Below are 16,277 nucleotides of genomic sequence, written 5' to 3'. Positions count from 1 at the left end.
ATAGTGGCAAATTTTCCTTAGACCAATTTTGCACTTACAAATATATTCAGCTTGAGTTATTTTAAAAAGAAGTGACATGAAACAGTAATCATTAAATTAACATAAATACCAATAAATGGGTATTATTGGCTCAAGCATTAATTGAATATTATATAAATATCTCTCCTTGATTTTTTTTATCCTGAAATATAAGCAAAGGAGCACTATAATTCTCTTTTCCCCTTGAAAAGATTCTTCTGCCACCCCTATCTTTGATTCTAACTTGAAATATTTCAATAGTTTTCGATGATATAAATACATGTCAATGATGAGAGGGAAACCTCATACATATAAAAAAAAACTGTATCAAACAAAACCTTCATCCAGCACCTAACTTTGTTAAGAAAAACTGATTTTTTCCATTAAGAAATGATTTTAAAAGACCAGTTCTCACCTTTTACTACATCCTAACCTGGTGTCTAGCTATTGCAATGAGAGGCAAAAGATAAACTAAAAGGCACACAGATTTCATTGGAAGTGGAAATATTTCCATATAGTTATGTTATTAACTACATGGAACAAATAAAGATTATACACAAAAAATTAAGGAAACTGAAAGTGACAGAACCCCTATAGCCACTCACACCCAAGGCTCAGGGAACATAGTGGAAGACATGGTGAAAAGACTGCTAGAGCCGGAGGAGTTCCATGAAGGTCTTGACTCTGGGTGTGGCATGGGTATGACTCACATGGACTCACAGTTGCTAGACCTCTAGAAGATCAATCCAATTTTACAAATCCAGCACAGACAGAAAAGAGGCTCGTGATGTCACCCACCATATCTGTGGAGCTAATAATAGTTACAAGATCATTTTTCCATGTATATCTTGAACACATCTATACTAAAAATGTGCAGTGTCTGCAGAGCCCAGTAGAGGGCATCAGATCCAATGAGACTGGACTTAGTGTTGAGTTTCAGGTACCACCTGGCTACTGGGAATTGACCCTTGTCTTCTGTAATAGCAGTCAGTTTTCTTGATGCCTGCGCCATCTCTCGACATACAGTATTGTAAAACTGAAAAAAAGCATGTCATGGGCCCTAGTACAGAAACAACTGTTGTTGCTACAAAATGGAATATGATGGTAATCTAATTGCCCTCCAGATTCTTATGCTTATATCCTCAGATTGGTTTTGTCAGTGTTTGCCTTAGAAGATTCATTTTACCAAGGCCAAAGATTCATATAGCAATTTATAACTAGACAATGTAAAAAAAAGTTGACTTCAGAATGATCACTCCTAAATGTGACATCTGAATCACTCACTCAAAGGCTCAGAGGAGATTGAAAAAGGGAGAGGAGCAGAAGAAATATAAGGTCTGGCCTGCAGAAGAGGCTCACTAGCTAAGAACATATACTGCTCTTGACAAGGACCTGAGTTCAGTTTCCAGAAACCCTGTCAGGTAGGGCAATTGCCTGTGCATCTAGAAGCAGGGAATCCAACACCCTGTTATGGTTTCATGGGTACTTTATTCATATTCACAAACATATACACATATTTAAATAAACACAAATAAAGCTTCTTATGCATTTAAGAACCACAGGAATGATAGAGACATATAGAAAGTTCACTTCTGGACATGAAATGTCATTGCAGTTCCAGAATTTTGATTAGTGGCCCAAGTCCATTCACAAGGTAACACCCATCAACATTCCACCATGCAGAAGGGAAGGGTTTATGAGTTTCTGTCTCTCCCTTACAATTTATGTAATGTAGTGGCAACCAGAGAAGGAAGAACCATTTACTTTATCAGCGTAGAGAGTGATAGGGTCTCTATGTTCCTGCAAATAATTTTCCAATATATATTGTCTTGTAATCAACACTTAACAGATTCATTAAAGTCACCCAATTTTTTAAAGACATTATAGGAGAAGGAAAAATAATTTAGAAGAGGAAGAGGAATAGTAAGAATGGGAGAGACAAGATTAGGTAATAGGAGGTGAATATTAGCGACATATATATGTATATAGATATATATGTATATAGATGTGTGTGTATTATATGTCCATATGCTATCATGTATTGTATTTGTTGCAATAATATCATAATGAAAGTTATAATACACACATATATGAAATAATGAAGACATAAAATAAGAATTACTATCATTATTCATGGGAACATACCCACATACTGATGCACATGCACACACATAATTTTAAAATTAAAATTAATTAGTATAAAAATAAATAAAATAAATAAATAAATGGTTAAAAATGTTCAGCATAGTGATGCTGTGTGTTTAAGCTCAGCACACAGGATGGAGAGGCAGGTAGATATCTGGGAGGTCAACATCATCCTGGACTACATATTGAGTTCCAACATTGTCAGAGGAGATACTTTTGAGAAAATGTTTGAAAACAAATCAGCATGCCTTCATTATACAAGATCTAGAGAGAGTAGGAATGAAAGAAACATACATCAAATAAAATATATAATAAACATCAAAATAATAAATGCTCTATATTACAAACCCACAGCCAACATTATCCTCAATGGAGAAATATTCAAGCAATACCGTTAAAATAAATTAAAATCAAGAGCAAGACAGGGCTGTGCATTATCCCCACTCTTTTTCAATATAATCCTTAAAGCACTAGCTAGAGCAAAACAACAACAGAAGGAAATTATACCAAAAGAAAAAGTCAAATTATTCTTATTTGCAGAACATATATACACAAATATTTATACATATATAAATGAACATTCTACTAGAAAACATGTTGAAATGAAGAACAAGTTCAATAAAGAGGCAGGATACAAAATCAACTTACAAAAATCACTAGCCTATATGTACACTAACAGATTGAGAACGAGATCATGGACGCATTTCCATTTACAATACCTTCAAAGAATGTAATAGATCTTGCAATGTACATATTCAAGGAGGAGAAAGAACTCTACAGTTAGAGATTTAAATCTCAGAAGAAAGAGATTGAGACACTACAAGACAGAAAGACATCCTTTGATTCTGTACTAGTAGAAATGACATTGTGAAAATGATGATTCTACTAAGGGCAATTTATAGACTCAAAGCAACACCAAGAAAATCACAACATTCTTCACAGCAAAGGAAAAAATTCCTAAAATCCACATGGAATCAAAGAAGATCCTGAATAGCCAGAGTAATCTTTAATAATAAGAACAATGCAGAAATAATTATCATTCCAGATTTCAAAATGTGTTCTACAGAAGTATTAATAAACAATGTATTTACTGGTGCAAAAAGATATAGATCAATGGAGGAGACAAAAGACTCAAACATGAGTACACATGTCTATAGTCACCTGATACTTGACAAAGATCCAAAAATACAGACTGGAGAATAGACAGCAAATGTTGTCTTCAACAAATGTTGTGTGAAAACAGGATATCCACATGTAAAAGAATGAATTAGACCCATATCAATCATCTTAATGAAAACTAACTACAAATAGATCAAAGACATCAGTGTAAAATCTGAAATGCTAGATCATCCAGAAGAAAACTGAAGCAGGTCCCTAAAGAATATGAGTGTAGGAAAGGATTCTATGAACAGTACTCCATTTGTCTGGAAATTAAGGTCATCAATTGACAAATATTGCCTCACAAAATTAAAAAGCTTTGTAAAGCAGAGGAGGCAGTCAATTGAGTTAAGGCAAACTCTACAAAGTGAGAATCTTTGCCAGCTACACATCTGATAATGGTTTAATATCAGAATCTATAAGTTACCCCCCCCCAAAAAAACCCCAAAGACTTAAAAACACAAATGACCCAATTTAAAAATGAGACATGAGAAATGAGCATAGTGTCTCACACCTTTAATAAGAGTACTCCAGAGGAAAAGGGAGGTGGATCTCTATGATTTGAAGAACAGCCTGGTCTACATTGTGAGTTTTAGGAAAACCAGGCCTATGCAGAGAGACTCTATCTCAAGGAAGGTAGGTAATAGAGTTGAAAAAAATTCTCAAAAGATGACATAAAAAGTCTAAAAAAAATTCTACTGATTGTTCATTACCCACAGATATTAGGTAAACAAAAATTAAAACAAGTTTGAGGTTTCATTTTAACAATCTCAGAATAGATAAAATCAAGACAACCAACAACAACAAATGCTAGGGAGCAATTATGAAAATAGAATCATAATCTACTGTGTGATTGCAAACTGGTGCAATCTGAAAATCATTGTGGATAGTTCTCTAATAAACTAAAAATAAATTTACCATATAACCCAGCTTTTACCACTTCTTGGCAATTCTTCAAAAAAGACAACATCCTACTCTACAGATGCTTGCGCAGATATGTTCATTGATGCTCTGTTCACAGTTACTAGGAAATGAAAACAACCTAAATATCCTTCAACTAATAGTGAATAGATATTGAAAATGTGGTATACACACACACACACACACACACACACACACACACACACACACACACACTGGAATACCATTTAATTGTAAAGAAAATTGAAACCATGCAGTAAATGAGTGGAACTAGAAAATATTATATTGAATGACAAAACCCAGATCCACAAAGACAAATACCCCATGTTCTTTTATACCTTTGGTTCCTAGCCTTCAATCTACAGATGTGTGTATACAATAGAGCAATCACAGAAAGGAGGAAACTGCAATGGGGCTATGACAAGGGGGACCCCTAAGAGATAAATAGGAGGAAACAGGTAATAAGAAGGAGAAATGGGGAAAACATGAGGGACTTTTAACTGGAAAGAAAGAAGGGGGAAAATAAAGAAGGAGAGAAAAAGGGAATGATGAATAACACTGTATGGTTGAATGACCATATTTTATATAAATATTTTATATTATCTAAAGGGAGCTGGGTTGGGAACAGGGGGTATGAGCAGGAGTAAGCAAATAAAATATTTATATTTTAACTAAAAAAATTTAGAAGTACCATTCTAAGCTGTTTATACAAGGAGGTATATAAGTGTGGATAAATTATCTTAGCTCTGTCATCAGACCAAACTGAGTTTGAATGCAAGCACTCATGCTTACTAATAAAGCTTAAACACACTGTCAAATAAAATAAATAATTAAATTGCATAGGAAAAACTGAAGGAGAAAGGAAAACACCAACTTTAACCTTAATTATGATTACCAAGCTTCCTTAGGGACTATGGGATGACAAGAGCATAAGGAGACAGGAACAACAAGTCTCTGCCCTGAGACAGCAGAGGGGCTAAAATGAACTACTGACTTCTGCTTTGTGAGCCTGCTTGTCCATTCCCTGCTGACCTGGGTCACATCTGCTCATCCCCTTGAGAAGTAACCACCATGAATACCCACTTAGACAGCAAGTTGGGACCTCTTAAATAATGGCTGTGAACCAATGAAAGAAGTTTTCTGTTTATCTCTGATTGTTGAGAATTTCTCTTTGGGAAAGGAATATGTTCCCCACCTGAACAAAACAGCATGAAGACACATAGCATGACTTGTACACTGTTAGCAAATTACAGTGAATCCCTAACAATTTCATAACAAAATGTTTGTTTATTTTGTGGTGCCAGAGATTGAACTCTGGGTCAGGTTAAGTTACCACTAAGCAACATCTTCAGCCTCTCATAAAAAGTTCTTTTTTTGTTTATTTTTGCTTTTCAAGAAGGCTTCTCCTGCATAGCCATGCATCTCCTGGAACTTGATTTGTAGACCAGGCTGGGTTCAAACTCATGCAGATCCACCTGCCTCTGCTTCCTGAATGATAGGATTAAAGGTGTACTGCACCAAAGTCCAGCTGATTTTTTTGAAAGATACAGGTATTCCTATACTGGGAGTGGAAGTTAGCCCTCCTGAGCAAAAACCTGTAATCCTAACTGCTAGACTAAGTGGGATCATACAAAATTTAAATGAATAATCACATTTTGAGATTTTAGTTTTGAGATTATAATGTAATTACAACATCTATCCCTTCCAAACACTTCCTCTTACCCTTTTCTTCTCTTTTTTATATTCATGCCTGGTTGCTTCAATAATTGTTATTGAATACATGTATGTATATTTATATACATAAATATTCCTATATATAACTTGTTTGGTATATATAATCTTCACGTTAAAAAAAAAGAATACCTACATGTCGATTTGTGAAGATAGAATAAAATTCTTTCACTAGCACATTCTTGATCATGTCTGGTTCTGTGATAACCAGCACAGGGAGCAGCCCATTAAACAACCTGCATTGGGAAAACAGAGATAATTACATTATGATCCTGATATTACCTCTGGTTCTATAATTCATGCTTCTGTGAACTGAACCTTGGTCTTTTGTAAGAATACCAAGTGATTATTTACTGCTACTTTACTGTCCCTAAGGACAAATTATTAACAATTGATAAGCACTAATGTTTTTAGGAACCTTTAATTGGAGCCATTAGAAATGCAGCACACCAAGCCCATGGCCTGGGGTCTCATGTCCATGGGAGGAAAACAGACCTTGAGATTAATGCTTTGCTCTCAGATGTTGGATGAGAAGAAGAGGCAGAACCTCCTCCACCTTGCTTGTGACATACAGCCAAGTGATGTCACTATGTGCCAGGCTCTAGACAAATCCCTACTTTGTGGCCTCAACCATCACACAAAATAATTAATGAAACAAGCCCAGATGTTAAGAGCATAATGTAATACATCCAACACCTTTTCTTCAAAGTGAGTAGTAGGTGTTGAGTGGAAATAACCATACACATTCATATTAAATAATCAATGCCTTCTATAAAATATAATAAAAATTGAAAAGTAAAAGAAAATTCAACCAAGTATGAAAGTGCAGAACTCTAAGACCAGTAATCAGGAGGCAGATAAGGAAGACAGAGACTTCTAGGCCAATATGGACTCATAGTCACTTCCAGACCATCGTTGGATATATTGAGACCTGGTCTCAGAAAATAACCCATGGGGAAAGGCCTGGGAAGCCTCACATCTATAGAAAGAAGTACAGTCAGGTAAGGATTACTGAGAATGAGAGAAATGGTTTCCCCATGGAAGAGCACACAAACTGGTTACCCAAATTCACATGATCAGCCCTGACAAACTACATACAAAAAACATTATGCAGACTAAATAGGTCATACTTATGAATATAAATTCACTTACATATACATGTAGTCATGTAACAACAATTAATGTAAACCAGAGGATATTTGAAGGAGGAAATGGAAAGGAGAAAGTATGCAATTATATTTTAACCTCAAATAAAAAATGAAGTAGTAAAAATAAAAAATACTTTATACAAAAATTAAATCAAACAAAAATAATAACTACAAATATGCTTATTTTCCCCTTAGTGTATCTTTGAAAAGGCCATATTTATTGGAAATATTTTTATAAAATCATTTTTGCTTTTACCTAAGTGTAAATCAGAATGTGCAGGAGATACTCTCCTGAATTTATGAGCACATATTTGATGAATCTGAATTAATGCATTTCTTACAATTTTTAAAAGTCTTTAGGAAGAATAAATAGAGGCAGGAACCCTTATAAGACATTGGGTTTAAGTAAGGCTAGGTGTCTCTGGAACATCAAAGGATGCAGACAAATCATTACCTGCAAAGTCTACATCTTAATTCAGACTGTGGGCAACAACATACTTATGGAATCCTTGGCAGGACAGGATTTCAGACACTTTAAAATGGGCAAATGTGTCCCAATTTACTCTGGAATGACAAAGTTCTCATGCAGTTTGGTATCATATCATAAGAAATCTACATATTGGACATTTGCAGAATACTCACCCCCACATATCTCCATACTGTTTTTGGCATTCTATATCATATATCGATATGCCCTGAGCAAAGAAAGGAAAAATAACAGTCATTATTTTTCTACCTGTATAGGTCACAAAAATGGGAAACAAACAATTCAAATCCCGGGACTTCAGGCTCATTATTTAATTTTCCTACCAAGTCATTAATGGAAATTCTTCCAAGTTCTCTGAGAGAAAAAAAAAGAAAATGCAGGAGACATTTGACATGGGGGATTTAAAGATATTCATGATTTCTTTTCTGAATATTGTCCAGTCCAAAACTGTTTCTTCTTTATTAAAAGTAGTAACTGTCTTTATTTCTGGTAGTTTTATGGTTTTTGTCTTGAGGGTACCAAGAGTCATGGACATTGCCATAAATGTACAAAATATATCTGTGGCCAGGCATGGTGGTGCACACCTTTAAACCCAGCACTCTGGAGGCAGTGGCATGGGGATGTCTGTGAGTTCAAGGCCAGCCTGGTCTACAGAGTGAGTTCCAGGATAGGCTCCAAAGCTACACAGAGAAACCCTGTCTCGAAAAGGCAAAACAAAAAAACAAAATGCACAAAACATATTTGCTTCCCACTACTTACTGCCTTTTTTTTACTCACTTTAAGACTTTTCTAAGCCGGGTGGTGGTGGTGCATGCCTTTAATTCCAGCACTAGGGAGGCAGAGGCAGGTGGATCTTTGTGAGTTCAAGGTCAGCCTGGTCTACAGAGCGAGATCCAGGAAAGGCGCAAAGCTACACAGAGAAACCCTGTCCCGAAACCTCCCTCCACCCAAAAAAATTCAGTATAGTCAAGAAATTTAAAATAACAGAGATGTATGTAGCATATTAGATTTACATAACTGCTACTCATAATATTAAATGAAAAGGAACAAGGAAGTAGAAGCAAATGAATTTGCCACCTAGTGTCCCTGTTCAACATGGAAAGATGAGGATATGCTGCCTCACATAAAGAAAACATAAAATTGAATGCTTGGTTTTAACTTTCACCTCTGAAACCTGCAAAAAAATCCAGGTAATCATTAAGTGGCAATTTAATTTGTAGAGATAGAATCCCAAGTAACTCAGCCTGGACTAAAATTATCTGTGTATCTAAGAGTGACCTTGAAATTCTGATACTCCAGAATGTAGGGATTATAGGTACATGCCACCATGTCCAGTTTATATGGTGTTGGATAAACCCTAGGGCTTTGTACATTCAAAGTAAGCATTTTACAAAAGGGAATTCCACATTTGGTCACTGTGAATTTCAACTGTATGAAACTATGTCTCTAGGCAGGCGATAGAACCCAGTCTGTATAGTGCATGCCTAGTGTTTAGAGCCAGATTGAACCAAGGCATTCTTTAAGACTCTAATGAAATGACATAGAGAACATTACTTCTGTTTCCTTGTCCAGGAACTGAACTTGTGGCAAGGTTCAGTCTAGAGATAGAGCCAGTGCCTCAAAACAGTGAAAGTTGTAGTTTCCTGAGGATTTGAATTTTGGGGCTGTGGTTCAGTCCTAACACATCTGTGTCTGAGGTATCCTGTGTTCTCTTTGCCAGCATTGTCTGATTTAGCTGTATGTTAACATTGGCCATTTCCCCTCTACAAATAGCATGTAAGAAGCTATGCTGCTTAATAAACTCCTGGTATAATTCATCATTTTATGCAAGACCTCCTGGGGACAGCTACATATCTTCTTTATTTGTCATACATGGTCCTTTGCCAAATAATCTCACCACCTTGCCTGTTGTGATCCTCATTCTTTCTGATTCACTTAATGTGGTGATCAGTGTGGGGCTTGAGATTACTAGAAATCATCAAAACTGAGTGTTACTGTGCTAAATATACAAAATGAGTCAGACTTGAAGACCCATAAGAAAAAAAGAGTGGAGGAATAGCTGAGAGTAAACCATGAGACTACAAGGTTCTAAGGAACAATCCCTTTTCTTTCATATGACTCATCTGCTTCTACTTTGGCATGTATCACCATGGTACTTAGATAAATTCTTTAATTTCACTGAGAAATATGTTCTTTGTTCCCAGAATAAGGTTCTGTAAATTTAAAGACATGGTAACATGTAGGTGAAAGCTTAAAGACAGAATAACACCTATGAGGGGCACAAGAGTTTCCTGTTTTGGGTTTGTACTGTAGAATTTAACACTGTCACATATAATTCATTTATAATTCAACATCCCTGTATACCTAGCCAGTATACTCCAAAACATACTTGTGGACTAAGATAAAAATAAGATGTCAAAAAATAGAGATAAAAGTCCCTGAGGATGAGGGCTTAGGTTAATTTCTTGAATTATTTTCACTTCATGATACCTCAGATGATGATGAGGAACATATTTTTGCTAGTGCAGTTATAAAATCACCTGAATTAGCTCCTAACTGACCAAACCCCATCCTCCTCAGGACTTTCCTCATTTTGCTTTTAGCCTTCCTTCCTCTAGTTTTCAGAAACTCATGAAGAAAGATCAATAGAAGATGCTACTACATGGTATGGCCAAGAGCCCCAACATGTGTTAACAATTTATTACACAAGCCTTACTCCCAGTAAGAAAAAGTACCCTTCTCTCATGATTATTTATTATCTAATTGATTCATTACCTACATGATTTCAGTACCTACTGAAAATTTAATTACTCAATTATTTCTCACAGTCCAGCATCATTTACAACAGACTCAGCTGGAAATTTCCTCAGAAAAATCACAGGTTACAGCTCCCTTTTCTTATTTAGATCATATTACAGAAGACAGTACCATTTATCCACAAAGATCCACACGTAACTGCTAAGATGCCAGGAGATATTGATGGGTACAGACCTTCCCTGTAACATACTAGAAAAGATTTGACTCTTCATTTTTCCTTTTTAAATGGAGATAATGAACCCACTTCTAGACAATGTACTAAAAGTGTCAAAAGACCTTACAATTAGTACATCAAATCACTGCACATGTGCAATTGACCAGTATTGGCATGAAGCTTCTTCTATCTCCTTTACCTACTCCCACATACCCTTCTGGCATACTCTTGCAACCTAGGGAACCTATAGAATGGATTATTCTGCCCATTGATGCTGGCTGTCCCTTGACTTCTTATTATGAAATTCTTGCTAGACTTGTTAAGAAAACAGGTATTCTCAAGTCCATGAATTTATTACATGATAAAATGACATAAGGACATCCTGCCCCGGACTTCCCTTCTGGACCAGAGGGGAGTGTCCTGGCTCAGCCTAGACCCCATCACTGGGCACCAGCCACTCTGGGGAAGACCTGCCCAACTTGGCCCTAAGTTCTGGCCACCAGACAGGTTACCTTCTAGCCCTACGGGGAAGGCTCCCCTTCTCCAAGACCCTTGGCAGACCCTGCAATCTCCATACTCTGCCCCAATGCCCATCATTGCCTGAGACTCCCGCCACTTCCTGAGACTTAGAGACAGGCCCCCAGCTCCCATCCTGCCCCCAAACTCCCATTCTGGACAAGAGAGAACCCAGCCACTTCCCAAGACTTAGAGACCAGGCACAGCTCCCATCCTGTCCCGGACTTCCCTCCTGGAAAAAAGCTCCCACCCTCCCCCTGGACTTCCCTTGTGGACAAGAGTGCCCATCCTGCCCCGATGTTCCCATTTGGACAAGAGAGCTCCCATCTGGAAAAGAGAGAGACTTCCTGAATCTGTCAGCTCTGTCTGAACCAAGTGCACTGATGAGACCAAGAACGAACCACAAGAAGATGAGCAGACGTCAAGGCAGAAGTACATACAACAAAATGAAGAGCAAGACAGTATCACCAGAACCTAGCCAGCCTCCAACATCTAGACCTGAACATCAAAAATTGGAAGAAGCAGAAGAAAACAGCCTTATGAATAACATCATGAAGAAGGTAGAGGCATATATAGAGGAAAAGACAAAAAAAATGGGAAGAACACTATAAAAAAAAAAAACTAGACAAAGGACAAATAAAGTAGAAGAAAACAATAAAGCCCTGGAAGAAAACAATAAAGCACTGAAAGAAAATCATGAAAAAAGCAATGAAACAAATGAAGGAAACAGTCCAAGACCTGAAAAGGGAAATAGAAAAAAATGAAGAACACACAAACAGGGAATGCTGGAAATAGAAAATCTGAGTAAATGATCGGGAACTTCAGATGCAAGTATAACCAGCACAATGCAAGAGATGGAAGAGAGGATCTCTGGCATTGAAGATACGGTAGAAGAAATAGATTCATCAGTCAAAGAAAACACTAAAGCCAACAAAGTCATGACCCAAAATGTCCAATAATTTGGGACAACGTGAAAAGACCAAACCTATGAATAATAGAGAGAGAAGAATACCAACTCAAAGGCACAGAAAATATATTCAACAAGATCATAGAAGAAAACTTTCACGACTTAAAGAAGGAAATGCCTATGAAGATACAAAAAGCCTATAGAACACCCAAAAGACTAGAGCCCCAAAAAAGCCCCCTGCCACATAATAATTAAACAACTAAACATACAGAATAAAGAAAGAATATTAAGAGCAGCTAAGGAAAAAGGCCAAGTGAATTATAAAGGCAAACCCATCAGAATAACACCCGATTTCTCAATGGAGACTTTGAAAGCCAGAAGGACCTGAACAGATGTAATGCATACACATAGCGACCATGGATGCTAGCCTAGACTAATATACCCAGCAAAACTTTCAATCATCATAGACAGAGTGAACAAGACATTCCAAGACAAAGCCAGATTTAAACAATACTTATCCACAAACCCAGCCCTACAGAAAGCACTAGAAGGAAAATGCCAAACTAAGGAAGTCAGATACACCCTCAAAAACACAGGCAATAGATAAAAAAAAAACAGCAGTAAAACACAAAGAAGAGAAGTACACACACACTACCAACAAGACAATAACAGAAATGAACAATCACTGGTCATTAATATCCCTTAATATCAATGGACTTAATTCACCTATAAAAAGACATAGGCTTACAGAATGGATATGAAAGCAGGATCCATCTTTCTGCTGCATACAAGAAACATATTCTCAAATTCAAAGACAGACAGTACCTAAGAATAAAAGGCTGGGAAAAGACTTTTCAATCAAATGGTCTTAAGAAACAAGCGGGTGTAGCCACCCTGATATCCAGCAAAATAGACATCAAACTAAAATCAATCAAAAAAGATCAAGAAGGGCATTACATCTTCATCACAGGAAAGATCCACCAAGATGAAGTTTCAATTCGGAATATTTATGCCCTAAACACAAGGGTACCCACATATGTAAAAGAAACATTACTAAAGCTTAAACCACATATAAAACCCCACACATTAATAGTGGGAGATCTCAACACCCCACTTTCACCACTGGACAGATCTCCCAAATTGAAACTTAACAGAGAAATAAAGGACTTAACTGATGTTATGACTCAAATGGACTTAATTGATGTCTACAAAACATTCCATCCTAACAAAAAAGAATATACCTTCTTCTCAGCACCCCATGGAACCTTCTCTAAAATTGACCACATACTTTGCCACAAAGCAAATCTCAACTGATACAAAACAATTGGAATAACCTGCTGTGTTCTATCAGACCACCATGGTTTAAAGCTAGATTTCAACAACAACAAAAACTATAGAAAACCTACAATCTCATGGAAACTGAATAATGCTCAACTGAATCACCAATGGGTTAAGGAAGAAATAAAGAAAGAAATTAAAGACTTCCTAGAGATCAATGAAAATGAAGACACCACATAAACAAACTTATGGGACATTATGAAAGCAGTGCTAAGAGGGAAATTCATAGCACTAAATGCCCACATAAAGAAGTTGGAGAAATCTCACACTAGTGACTTAACAGCACACCTGAAAGCGCTAGAACAAGAAGAAGCAAGGTCTTCCAGGAAGAATAGACGCCAGGGAATTATCAAAGTGAGAGCTGAAATCAATAAAATAGAAACAAAGAGAACAATACAAAAATAATGAAACGAAGAGTTAGTTCTTTGAGAAAATCAACAAAATAGACAAGCCCTTATCCAAACTAACCAAATGAGAGAGAGAGAGAGAGAGAAGAGAGAGAGAGAGAGAGAGAGAGAGAGAGAGAGAGAGAGAGAGAGAGAGAGAGAATCCAAATCAACAAAATCAGAAATGAAAAGTAGGACATAACAACAGACATTGATGAAATCCAGAGAATCATCAGGTCATACTTCAAAAACCTCTACTCCACAAAACTGGAAAACCTAAAAGAAATGGATAATTTTCTGGATGGGTACCACATACCTAAATTAAATCAAGACCAGATGAACTTTTTAAATAGTCCAATAACTCCTAAGGAAATAGAAACAGTCATTAAAAGTCTCCCAACCAAAAAAAGCCCAGGACCAGATCATTTCAGTGCAGACTTCTACCAGATCTTCAAAGAAGAGTTAATACCAATATTCTCTAAATTGTTCCACACAATAGAAACAGAAGGAACATTACCAAACTCCTTCTATGAGGCTACAATTACCCTGATTCCTAAACCAAACAAGGATACAACAAAGAAAGAAAACTACAGACTGATCTCCCTCATGAACATTGATGCAAAAATACTCAAAATACGGACAAACAGACTCCAAGAACACATCAGAACAATTATCCACCATGGTCAAGTAGGCTTCATCCCAGGGATGCAATGGTGGTTCAACATACAAAAGTCCATCAATGTAATACACCATATAAACAAACTCAAAGAAAAAAACCACATGATCATCTCACTAGATGCAGAAAAGGCATTTGACAAAACCCAACACCTCTTCATGATAAAGGTCTTGGAGTGATCAGGGATACAAGGAACATACCTAAACATAATAAATGCAATTTATAGCAAGCCAACAGCCAACATCAAATTAAATGTAGAGAAACCCAAAGCAATTCCACTAATATCAAGAACGAGGCAAGGCTGTCCACTCTCCCCATACTTATTCAATATAGTGCTTGAAGTTCTAGCCAGAGCAATAGGACAACATAAGGAGATTAAGGTGATTCAAATTGGAAAGGAAGAAGTCAAGTTTCCCTATTTGCAGATGACATGATAGTAAACTTGAGTGGCCCCAAAGATTCAACCAAAAACTGATAAGGCTTATAAACACCTTCAGCAACATAGCAGGATGCAAGATCAACTCAAAAAAATCAGTAGCCCTCCTATATACAATGGACAAAGAAGCTGAGAAGGAAATCAGAGGTATATCACCCTTTACAATAGCCACAAATGACATAAAATACCTTGGAGTAACACTAACCAAGCAAGTGAAGAACCTATATGACAAGAACTTTAAGTCCCTGAAAAGAGAAATTGAGGAAGATGTCAGAAAATAGAAAGATCTCCCATGCTCATGGATAGGCAGGGTTAACATAGTAAAAATGGCAGTTTTACCAAAAACAATCTACAGATTCAATGCAATCCCCATCAAAATACCAACACAATTCTTCATAGACCTGGAAAGAATAATACTCAACTTCATATGGAAAAACAAAAAAACCTAGGATAGCCAAAAGAATCCTGTGCAATAAAACAAGCTCTGGAGGCATCACGATCCTTGACTTCAAGCTCTACTATAGAGCTACAGTAATAAAAACAGCTTGGTACTGGCATAAAAACTGATATGTGAACCAATGGATTTGAATTGAAGACCCTGACATTAATCCACACACCTATGAACATATACTTTTTGACAAAGAAGCCAAAAGTGTACAATGGAAAAAAAGAAAGCATCATCAACAAATGGTGCTGGCATAACTGGATATCAACATGTAGAAGGCTACAAATAGATCCATATCTATCACCATGCACAAAACTTAAGTCCAAGTGGATCAAGGACCTCAACATAAATCCAGCTACTCTGAACCTGCTAGAAGAGAAAGTAGGAATAGTCTTGAACACATTGGCATAGCAGAACACTTCCTAAATATAACACCAGTAGCACAGACACTGAGAGAAACAATCAATCAATGGGACCTCTTGAAACTGAGAAGCTTTTGTAGAGCAAAGGATACAGTCAACAAGGCAAAGCAACAGCCTACAGAATGGAAAAAGGTCTTCACCAACCCCACATCTGACAGAGGACTGATATCCAGAATATATAAGGAACTCAAGAAATTAGACATCAAAATGCCCAATAGTCCAATTAAGAAATGGGCTTTAGAACTAAACATAGAATTCTCAACAGAGGAAACTCAAATGGCTGAAAGACATTTAAGGAATTGCTCAACATCCCTAATCATCAGGGAAATGCAAATCAAAACAACTCTGAGATTCCACCTCAAGCCTGTCAGAATGGCTAAGATCTAAAACACTGAAAACACCTTATGCTAGACAGGATGTGGAGCTAGGGGAACTCTCCTCCACTGGTGGTGGGAATGCAAGCTTGTACAACCACTTTGTAAATTAATATGGGGCTTTCTTAGAAAATTGGTAATCAATCTCCCCCAAGAATTAGCTATATCACTCTTGGGCATATACCCAAGGAATGCTCA

The 16,277-nt window shown here is 36.8% G+C and overlaps 1 protein-coding gene across 8 annotated transcripts in view; it reads right to left on the bottom strand.

The window, feature by feature from the left end:
• LOC102905059 (cytochrome P450 3A13-like) overlaps positions 1-16,277 on the bottom strand; it is a 67,270-nt gene that overhangs the window by 24,712 nt on the left and 26,281 nt on the right. For 6 of the 8 annotated variants that reach the window (XM_076560643.1, XM_076560649.1, XM_076560647.1 and 3 more), the window contains exons 3-4: positions 7,764-7,816; positions 6,110-6,209 (exon numbers count right to left, since the gene is read on the bottom strand). The exons of the other annotated variants lie outside the window; for them this stretch is intronic. In XM_076560643.1, coding sequence (XP_076416758.1) covers positions 6,110-6,209; positions 7,764-7,816 — 153 coding nt within the window. The remainder of the gene's footprint in view (positions 1-6,109; positions 6,210-7,763; positions 7,817-16,277) is intronic. 8 annotated transcript variants of the gene reach the window in all.

Source organism: Peromyscus maniculatus, chromosome 23 (assembly GCF_049852395.1).
Source record: "Peromyscus maniculatus bairdii isolate BWxNUB_F1_BW_parent chromosome 23, HU_Pman_BW_mat_3.1, whole genome shotgun sequence".
In the NCBI taxonomy this organism is placed as follows: Eukaryota; Metazoa; Chordata; class Mammalia; order Rodentia; family Cricetidae; genus Peromyscus; species Peromyscus maniculatus.
The sequence above is the reverse complement of the archived record's forward strand: the minus strand, read 5'-3'. Positions and strand labels throughout refer to the sequence as shown.